The sequence below is a fragment of the Ochotona curzoniae genome, unplaced genomic scaffold (genome assembly GCF_017591425.1).
Source record: "Ochotona curzoniae isolate NIBS_2020 unplaced genomic scaffold, NIBS_Ocur_1.0 scaffold_3171, whole genome shotgun sequence".
NCBI lineage: Eukaryota > Metazoa > Chordata > Mammalia > Lagomorpha > Ochotonidae > Ochotona > Ochotona curzoniae.
The window spans coordinates 2,905,178-2,915,111 of NW_024467104.1; the positions used below are offsets into that span (position 1 = coordinate 2,905,178).

Consider the following 9,934-nt stretch of genomic DNA (forward strand, 5'->3'; position numbering starts at 1 on the left):
AGTTGCTTTATTTCTGTTTGGTCAGCCAGTTCCTCTCTTTTTCAGATGTGAGATCTGTGGATTTACTTGTCGACAAAAGGCGTCCCTTAATTGGCACATGAAGAAGCATGATGCAGACTCCTTCTACCAGTTTTCTTGCAATATCTGTGGCAAAAAATTTGAGAAGAAGGACAGCGTGGTGGCTCACAAAGCAAAAAGCCATCCTGAGGTGCTGATCGCAGAAGCTCTTGCTGCCAATGCAGGCGCCCTCATCACCAGCACAGATATCTTGGGCACTAACCCAGAGTCCCTGACACAACCTGCGGACGGGCAGAGTCTTCCTCTTCTTCCTGAGCCTTTGGGAAACTCAACCTCTGGAGAGTGCCTGCTGCTAGAAGCTGAGGGGGTGTCAAAGTCATACTGCAGTGGTGCAGAACGGGTGAGCCTGATGGCTGATGGGAAGATCTTTGTGGGAAGCGGGAGCAGTGGGGGCACTGAAGGGCTGGTCATGAACTCGGATATACTCGGTGCTACCACGGAGGTTCTCATTGAAGATTCAGACTCTACTGGACCTTAGTGGGAAAGAAGACTTTGGGCACTGGAACAGCTCAGACTTTGTATTTAAAATATAAAAGGACAAAAAAAATGTAAAGCATTTAAAATCTAGTAAAATAACTGAAGGGCCTGCTTTTTCCATTGTGGATCATAGCACATACACACCCATCCCCTGTCCTCCTTCTGTTGCCCCCCTTATAAACACTGATGTTGCCTTTACCAGCAAGGTAGACAAAAATACAGCAGCAGCTCTTACGTGAGGGTTATCCTCATAGTTCCGGCCAGTGCAGATTTCCTGGTCACTGGCACACCCCTTATTCCGACCTATAACTGATGTGCTCTGGATCAGCTTTTAACTTAATAGTACATTACTGTCTTATAAATCCCTTCTCCTCTATTGCTGCCCTATGGTTCTGGCTTCTACCCACTGCAGCACACTTACCCTCAAATATATAATTCTAATCTCTGGAGGCTGGCAGCTTGACTTGGCACTTTAGGACCCCTTAGTAGGGTAAGCTGTTAACACAGCACACATCTCTCGCCCTCTCTTCCTCCATTCCCAACTTGGTTTTGGAAAGGAAGGATATGCGGGGACCACCTCCCTTCTCTGATCCCAGCACCTCAGTCCCCCTTTCACACCTCCACATGGCTCTTAATGGTGCTCACTTGCTTGGAAGCAGGCTCCAGGGGGAGGGGCTGCCCTCAGCACAGTCCCTTTGTAAGACAGAGCTCTGTATCAGTGAGACAGAAAAGTCCCAGGCTAATGGCAGAAATTTGCACTTTGAACATGTGTGTTTTTGTGTTGTGGAACCTGAGATTCCTTATTTATTAATGGAAAGTCTGATTTTTGGGGGGTGGGTGGGGGAGGGTCTTTGTTGCTATATTTTGTGGGGCTGTGAGAGATTAGATTATTCTGACATGGGACCCTTTCCACATGAGGTACTTTGAAGGCAAGGCATAGGGTTAAAGAAGCACAGCCAGCCTCTCAAATCATAGCTTTCCAGTGGCCTTTAAAGAAAGCTGGTCCTCAGCACTAACAGATTCACTACAATAGCCTACTGTTCCTTTGTCAGCCTTCTTAGGGAAGGATGTTACTAGGTTTGTGGTAACTAGTGTGCTCTTGGAAATTTGTAGAGCGTTGAGATTTAGTTATTTTAAGGGGATGTCAGAGGGTGTTCAGGGTCTGAATTACAGATAACAGATTATTCTTGTAAATTCTACTTTTTTTTTTTGTTCCCACCATTTCTTTATGTATACCTCCCTGTTGGTGCAACTTGGCCTCTTGCTTTCTGTTTTGTTTTTTGCTTTGCCTTATCATTGGTTCATTCCGGTTCCCTGTTAGTGAAGAATATTGCCATTAGTGAAGGAACAAAGTCTACCAGTCCTAAAGTTTTTAAGTCTAAGAAAGCTGCTCTGTTTCCTTTAGTAATGCTTCAGAAGAGAGACACTTTAATGGACAAGTTGGTTATCTTTGTAATAAAGGCTTTGGCTTTCACCTGAAATTCTGGGGATTGCCACTTCCCTTGATAGAGTGATTTCCACGGGTATGTAAAAGTTCCTAACACCGCAAGACCAAAAATGTATTTGGGCTCATTTTTAGAGAACAAGAGGATGACTCCTATTCTGTAGAGCTTAGGAGTTGAAGACTTGCCCTGTTCGTTGTTCATTGTTAAGAGTGTATGATGGCTGTTGGAAAGAATGAAGATTTGCTGAGAACAAAGTAAGGAACAGCTTGTTTTTCACAAACACTAAAACTACGAAATTTATCAGTTTTCTCTCTGATTTCCCCCCCCCCCCCCGAAAGGAGGATAATAAATGTCATCTCTGAAAGAGACTTACTGTGCAACCCGCTGTGTCAGTGGTCAGGGTGCCAGGGAACAGGGAGGGAGACACCTACAGGGAGCAGGCTGAAGTGCACTATTGTTTCTCACAGTGTTCCTCATTGTGGGGGAAGAAAATGGGATGATAGAAGGGATGCAGAGTGTGCTTCCCTGCCCACAGTAAATATTCAGAGTTGACTTTGATATGTTGAGTAGATTTAAAAATAGAATTGATTGGATGCCTCTTCAGCAAAGTTGTTCTGCTCCCAAATAAGTCTGTTTTGTACTGTTGGATTAGTTAGTACCTGTATTCCACACTTAGTTTTGCCTTTGCCACATGTGAACTTTGTCTCCATAAATCTAATTTGCAGTGATTAGTCATCAGATATTTTAACTACCTACACAAAAGCAAACTATCTTTGTATGAGATAGGGGAAAATATGTTGTTCCTGCCTACTAAAACTAACTGAATAGTCCTGTGTTCTTTTTTCTCTTTTTTTTTTTTTCCCAGAACTATCATTGCCTACAGTAAATTATTGTAGCGCCTTGCAATAGAATTTTAAAAATATTCTTAGGAACTATTCATTTTGCTTTTGAGAAAGGGGTGCTAGGATGGTGAGTTTGTGTAAGTAAACTAGGTTCTCTTCCCATCTCCTGTCAGTTCTCCATGCTGCTTCATTGTCCTTACTCAAAGGTCTTCCAGTCTTTAGATTTTGCCTTTCCAATTCTCATTAGATAAATTACGTTACCTTCTAAGCAACCCATAACCACTGCATGTTAGCCATCTTGAGTTGGCAATCCTAAATTCTGATAACAGAGTTTTGGATATAGCTATTAAGTATCTCTGAGAGATGTACTTCCTCGTCATGATTGCCCAGGGTTCTTTTGCCATAATTAGACTCCTTCATGTGCTTCAAGGTGTTCGGATAAACACTGGTTTGGGAATCCTGGGAGTGCAAAAAGGAAGCTATGGAGAAGCACTCACACAGAGCACTTGAGCCTCTTGTTGTCTGGAGGAAAAAATGCAAACATACTACTAACCTAAATAAGGTGATTACGGTCTCCTTGTTTGAAGTACCTTTTTTTCCCCCCTGTTTGTTTTTCCCACTTTCAAATGTACTCAAAAACTTTATAAATTGTAATGAATCGATTTACATTTTTATTTCCTAAAAGCCTTTTACCTGTTGTAATGTGCAGGACCCTTCTCCTTTGCTGGGAGAGACAGGTAGTTACCTGAATCTAGGTTGAAAAGGTTATGTAAAAAAGAAATTATAATAAAAGGGATTACTCTGCTTTTCAAATCCTTGTTTTTCTCTTGATCTAGGTAAGACATATTCAAAATAAGTATGTGAAGTAGAACAATAAAGGTCTTCCGGGAGAAGCTCGTCTTCCTTGGTTGTACTGAATTACAGTTCTCCAAGGGCTGAAACTGTGAATGAAAACACCAAGTGCCTTCCGAGCAGGTTTTGCTATGTTGTTCTGAAAATCATAATAATTATTTCTAGAGCAAAAATCCCATGATTCTATTATCATCCAAGAAACTTGGAAACTTACACTCCAGTTCTTTCTAGGAAAGTAGTCATTGTTTTGACCTAACAGAGGAGAGCTTAGAAGATGCAGTGACGTTGGTTTCATTCAGAAAATGACAGAACCTTGATAGTGAATAATAGTGTTTGTGCACAGAATGCAGTGCTCATCATCAAATGCTACCTTTGAGAAAAAGGGAAAAAAAACTGCACTCTCTGTACCTTCCTTCCAGGTTTTATTTCTTTTCCGCATATGTGCCTCATTTTTATTGACCTATGTAAATTTGCTCCTTTCAATAGAATGCATTTCAGTTTACTGACTGTGATATAAAATGGTCAAAGTCAATTAATGTGGGGATGAAACTTGGCAACTCTTAACCAGTTAACATCTTACGGTGGAATGACTTCATTCCTTTTCTACAATTTCGTTGAGCATGTGATACGATTTGCTTAGGAAATAAAGAGGAAGGCATGTTTTCACTTGAGCCAGAATACTTTAGAAATATTACCAAGTTAGGTTGGGAATTTCCTGTCCTTTGGGGAACAGGACTAAGCAATACTTTTCTTATCCTGTAGCTACAAGGAAGAAAGCTTGAAATCAGAAGTGTTGAAATTGGAGATGCTGCCTTGGTTGGTTTTTAGTCAAATCCAAGAAAATACCAAAAAATGGAAGTTTTAAGATGCTGTTTAAAGAGACTATTTAATGTAACCCTTTATTTCTTCAAGAAGATGCAAATTCCCCAAAAAAAGTGAGAAAATGTAGGAAAAACAACTGTTGAATCCAAAACCTCTACGTGTGAGCAAGTGATTGTTTATGTGATTGTTTCCTTAAGTTTCAGTTTCTTAAAATAATGAGAAAAATATTTATCCTGGAATTAGTTGAAAAATCAGATGGAAATACTTTAAAGCTTTTAACAGGATGTCTTACCCAGGATGCTTAATAATTGGCAACTATATCATTAGCAACATAGTATTACTGAAAACTTGTCAGAAAATTTTGAAAAATAAAAAATTCATGAAAATACAAGAGAGGTAGAGGATAAACTGACTATACGTGTATATAAAATAGATTAGGCAGGGATGTCATGAGGATTGGTGTGATAGTGACCTTGTTGCTAAGTGCAAAAGCAAAACAATGACATAGAAACAAGTGTGCCAAGTACTGAGTGGAGGAGAGGGATGGAGGCAGACGCCACTGGAAAAAAAAAAAAAAGCTGATTTAAAAGGGCTCTTTGATTCCACAGGCACAAAAATCCACAGCCAGGAATTTGCTGCCACCTCTGAGTCAGGCAGGGGGTGGGGGTGCGGGGTGCACGATCCCATTAGTAGAGAATGCCCAGTGGATTTAGTCTGTGAGAGTCACATTTCTTATCTGGACCAGTGTAGACAAGCCAAGCCGGCTCTCTTGTTTCCTGGGACGGTTGAGTTAGGAGATGGCTTTCATGGAGCGTTCACCACTGATACCTCACCGCCGCGACCTCTGCAGCCGTACTATCTGGCTAGCAAGGAAGATACATTCAGACCTGACTGCTCTGATGGAATCTTACGTAAGTTGTTTATTTTGCTATTTACTTTCCTTCACCTCTCCTGACTAGCTTTGTATAAGACATCATACTCCAGTAGTCTAAGCCCTGTTCACTAATAGTTGTTCATATATCAAAAATGTATTGTTTGATACTTTTTTCAATTTTTATTTATTATTTTGACTGGAAAGTAAGAAATACAGAGAGTAAGATCTTTCGTCCATGGATTCACTCCCCAGTGCTCCGCCGATCTGAAGCCAGGAGCTTCATCCAGGTCTCCCATGTATGGGTGCTGGGTCCCAAGGCTTTGGGCCGTCCTGTACTGCTTTCCCAGGCCACAAGCAGGGAGCTGGATGGGAATTGGGGGCACCGGCTTTGGAACTGGCACCCTTAGGAGACCCCGGCATGTACAAGGGAAGGCCATCATGCTGGGCCCTTGACATCCTCTCACTTGAAGAAACTCGAGCCACCTTACCTTCCTCCTCTAGAATGTTTAGGACACACGTTGCCTGAATGAGAAAGTATGTTTATAGGTTCTAGCTAAATGCACTTCTTAACTGGATTGCCTATGTGTGGGTTGTTTACATACATCAGTTTGCAGTTTTGACCTATGTAAATGAGGAAGGTTTATAGGATTGTGAGGAAGAGCAGTGTGAACCTGGGAGAAATTTGTAAGTCCAGCTGCATTTCCCTTGAAGTATTGGTCTCTCCAAATTTTAATGTTAGACATGAGAAATATTCTGGTGTCAGATGAGGTCTGCCTACACTTTGAAAGGGACTTCTCATGTACTGTTCATCAGTAACTTGTCCAATATTTCAGTTAGCTATAGAACTTTAGGATTTTGGTGAAGCCAATAAATCCCATCAATCTCCACCCAAGATCTATAGAAATGTAGATTTCCTGGAAATGGGTTTGTTTTTCACACACACACACCAGTCAGAAATCAGTCTGAGCACCATCTTATTTACCTGTATGTATGTATCAAAGCCGATTGCTGTTGCAACTCTCCCCTGCGAGTTAGGCAATGGGAAGTGGAAGCTAGAGAAATTCTGTGATGGCTTGCTTTTAGGACTTTTGGGTGATGAACATAGTCTTCAAGTATGTTTGAAATACTTGAGAGCAGTATGATTGGAATCCAGTTTCAACAGACTCTGAAATGGGAAGGAAAAATTGTGTCAGTGATTTCAACTTTTAGAGCTTAAAACGTTGTCCATTAACTCAAGAAAAATGGACAAATAATTTTACACAGTTCAAAAAGTCTTACTAAAATCCAGGTAATCCCTAATGAAGAGCCCATTCTAGACAGTTCTGCTTCCTTCACAAACTGTATTCTGCACTAGGAAGACCGTGTAAGATTTTATATGAGATTTAGGGATGGCTGAAGCCAGAACAGGGTGATGTACAGATGTGACTGTTTTCTATATTGCCATGCAGGTGAAGCATCAGGGCCTGAACAAGAACATCAGCCTTGACTCTGTGGATGGTGTGCCAATGGCAAGCACTGATCAGTGGAGTGAGCTGACCGAGGCAAAGCGACTCCAAGAGAACCTCCAAGCTTATCGGGCCTTCCATGTTATGTTGGCCAGACTTTTAGAAGACCAACAGGTGCATTTTACCCCAAATGAAGGTGACTTCCATCAAGCTATCCATACCCTTCTGCTCCAGGTTGCTGCCTTTGCTTACCAGCTAGAGGAATTAATGGCGCTGTTGGAATATAGTATTCCTCCCAAAGAGTCTGATGGGTCTCCTGTTGCGGGAGGAGGTGGGCTCTTTGAGAAAAAGCTGTGGGGCCTAAAGGTGCTGCAAGAGCTTTCACACTGGACAGTGAGATCCATTCATGACCTCCGTGTCATTTCTCATCATCCAACTGGGATTCCCACACGGGGGAACCATTATATTGCCAGTGACAAGAAAATGTAGCGGGTGTCCCTCTGTGCTTTGTTTTCATTTCTCGTAAAATGTACAAAGTTTTCTTGGGGTCTCACTTTCCCACCTTAAGTTTATTGAAAGCATTAAAACTATAGTAAATCTCATCAAGTAGAATTAAAGACAAATGGACAGAGAAGTCAGGTGAACACAGGTTGTGGGAGTGGGGATGGAAGAGTGGTTACTGGGGACATGGGCCTGCTTTAGGGCCTGTTAAAGGGTCTAACAGCCTTAGCAGCAGAAAAAAAAGATTTTAATTCTGAGTTTGGGTGACTCTTCTGGGAAAATAAAAAGCCAGTGATGCAAAAATCTTGACTACAGTTAACTCATATACTTAGATAATAAAAGTAACAATAGCTAACATTTATTATCTACTATGTTGAAACAGTGTGCCAGAAGCTTTATGTATGTCTGTATAGCAACACAAAGTTGTAAGGAAAGTAGAATTCCCATTCGATAGAAGAGAAAAAGTTGCAGCAGCTAAAAATGTTAAGATTTCCTTGGGAAAAAGGATTAGTCAGCAAACTTTCAGACATTGGAAGCTAGATAAATGATATCACGTCAGTCTTAGAATCCACTGAACCTGCCTGAATATTGGTTTAGGCACAGCCTAAGCTAATTTGCCTCATGTGATGTAGAAATACAGGCATTCTGACCCAAGGATTCATACAAGGTGGCTGGAATACTATTTAAGCACTTTTGTCACCACATTCTCTGGACTTCGTCATGTGGAGATGGTGAGGTGATGTGGCCCACTCTGTTGCTACTGGGAATGCCAAAGAATCTGAATTATACAGTAAGGGCTGGGTGACATACAAGTAAAAGGGCAGTGCTGTATGTTGAATGAGGGCCACTGTTGGAAATGGTCATTTGCCACAAAACCTGTCTCCTGGTGCACTAGTCGACTCAGTATCAGACTTAACAGCAGAGTTAAACTCCAGATTGAGAGCCCAAGTCAACTTAGTTTAATTGACCAAGGGGCGAACCTTGCGTCCCAGGACTAGCTCCAAAAGAATGCATGAGTTGGGGATGAGCAGCTTGGCTTACGTCATTTCCCATATGTTTCCAGCTGCCTGGAGTCAGTATTACAAAAGGACTCAAGAGCACTCAGCGTTGTGACAGCCTGTGTGCTAGCATGTATTTGTGGTGATACAGTTGTATAAGCAGAATCAGTACTTGCTTGGAATTATGGTGCCCAGGATTTATCTATTAGAGTTGAAGAGCCAGCTGAATACAAAGCTAGCAATCACAAGGAGAGAAATGTAAAACTAGCCTGCTTAGAACAAAAGCTGGAGTAAGGATCTGCCAAGAGGGTCCTGTTGTTGAACTGTACTTGTGACTTTATCACAATATGTAGTTCACAATGATTGCATGCAAGCTTATTCCATTCAAGCTTTTTCTTATCCGGATAGTTTCTGCTTAGGAGTGGCATTTTCAGTTAATGAAGTGTTGTGATTGTTACTATGAAACTCTTAAATTTACCTGGATGAAGCTCTTCCTTAATTGAGAAAGGTGTGGCTAAAATTTCTTGATGAAAAGCAGCTATAGTCGGCTTGTTGGATCTGAAATGAGTGACTCCTGTCCAAATGTTTTTGTATCCAGCAGATGTGGCAGGGCAAATATCTGCACAAATTTCAAAACTCAGCAGAGGCTGGCTGAAGCTCTCTGCTAACTGGAGTAGCAGCTTTGAAGGAGCAGAGGTCTAGAAAAGGCACCAGCAGTGACTGCTGAAGATACCAGGTTGATAAACTAACAGGGACCCAGTGTTCTAGAAGTGTGTCTAGTAGTAAAGGCGGGGTTAACAACCCCAAAAGTACGTTGCTTAGATATTATTTATCTCTTGAATCCATATATAGTTAGAATCTTTGGGAACTTATACCTATGTAACTTTATAGTTGCAATAAAATGCTTTAATTTAGTCACTAGCCCCTGACAATAAAAAGGATTCCTTCCATCCGTTGCCTCCAGTGAAGTTCTGTCTGTGGTAAGAGAAGTTGTTTGCCTGAGTACGTCAGACTTGTATGAAAGAAAATTGATAGATCTTCCTCATGTTGATTTTAACAGGGTGATTTGGAAAAGGTTTGTAAATTGGCACAGACTTACAGGCCAAGCATGGAATAAAATTAGCTTTCACATAGGTTAAAAGGAAGTGAGAGTTTTTATAAAAATGGAAAGTGTAAAGTCATGGCTCTGGCATTACTGTTATTTCAGGCCGCTGTGGATTAAAGCCTAAGAGATGACTCACTGTTGTGACCGCTGGCCAACTGCAGAGGGAGCGTGAGTGAATATGTCAGCGTGGTATCTTAAAAAGTTTTTGAATTTTTGGTTACGAAGCCTTAGCTTGTCATGAAGTGCTCTGGGTATTGTCTTGGTTTAGTTGGGAGTCAGATGCAGGAAGCAGAGAGATCTCCACCAGGATTTAAGAAAGGGTTCCTAAAAAAGAGGGCAGGGTTGGATAGTATTTCAGTTTGACTTCAGTGGATTAACATCCGCTGTGTGTGATGCTAATGCAGTGTCTATGCCAGGTCATTCTTTTAGAAGAAGGCTTTTGGCCGCCCGCCTCATGCTTCCATGTACTTCAGGCTTCAGAGCATCAGACTGAAG

General features: G+C 41.5%; 2 protein-coding genes across 4 annotated transcripts in view; both read left to right on the forward strand.

Annotated features, from left to right (window-relative positions):
* The window catches only part of ZFP91 (ZFP91 zinc finger protein, atypical E3 ubiquitin ligase), a 26,082-nt gene extending 21,178 nt beyond the window's left edge, over window positions 1-4,904 (forward strand). Inside the window, exons 11-12 of one of the 3 annotated variants that reach the window (XR_005886215.1) lie at window positions 46-2,254; window positions 2,866-4,904. Coding sequence is in view for 2 of the 3 variants with exons in the window: in XM_041004238.1 (XP_040860172.1) it covers window positions 46-556 (511 nt within the window). In the remaining variant the exon portion in view is untranslated. Of the gene's footprint in view, window positions 1-45; window positions 2,420-2,865 lie in introns of those variants that run through there. The other 2 variants (XM_041004239.1, XM_041004238.1) reach the window with 2 other exon arrangements.
* On the forward strand, window positions 2,167-9,340 carry CNTF (ciliary neurotrophic factor). Its single transcript, XM_041004241.1, has 3 exons — window positions 2,167-2,254; window positions 5,262-5,427; window positions 6,839-9,340. Exons 2-3 carry the CDS (start codon window positions 5,314-5,316, stop codon window positions 7,322-7,324), a joined length of 600 nt encoding a protein of 199 aa, XP_040860175.1. The 5' UTR covers window positions 2,167-2,254; window positions 5,262-5,313; the 3' UTR covers window positions 7,325-9,340.
* Window positions 9,341-9,934: the final 594 nt, after the last annotated feature.

What these genes read in the sequence shown, in the direction of transcription:
- CNTF (XM_041004241.1), top strand. Translation starts at nt 5,314, where the DNA reads ATGGCTTTCATGGAGCGTTCACCACTGATACCTCACCGCCGCGACCTC. An exon ending in CTGCTCTGATGGAATCTTAC is followed by an intron (nt 5,428 to 6,838) that starts GTAAGTTGTTTA and finishes ATTGCCATGCAG; the next exon opens with GTGAAGCATCAGGGCCTGAA.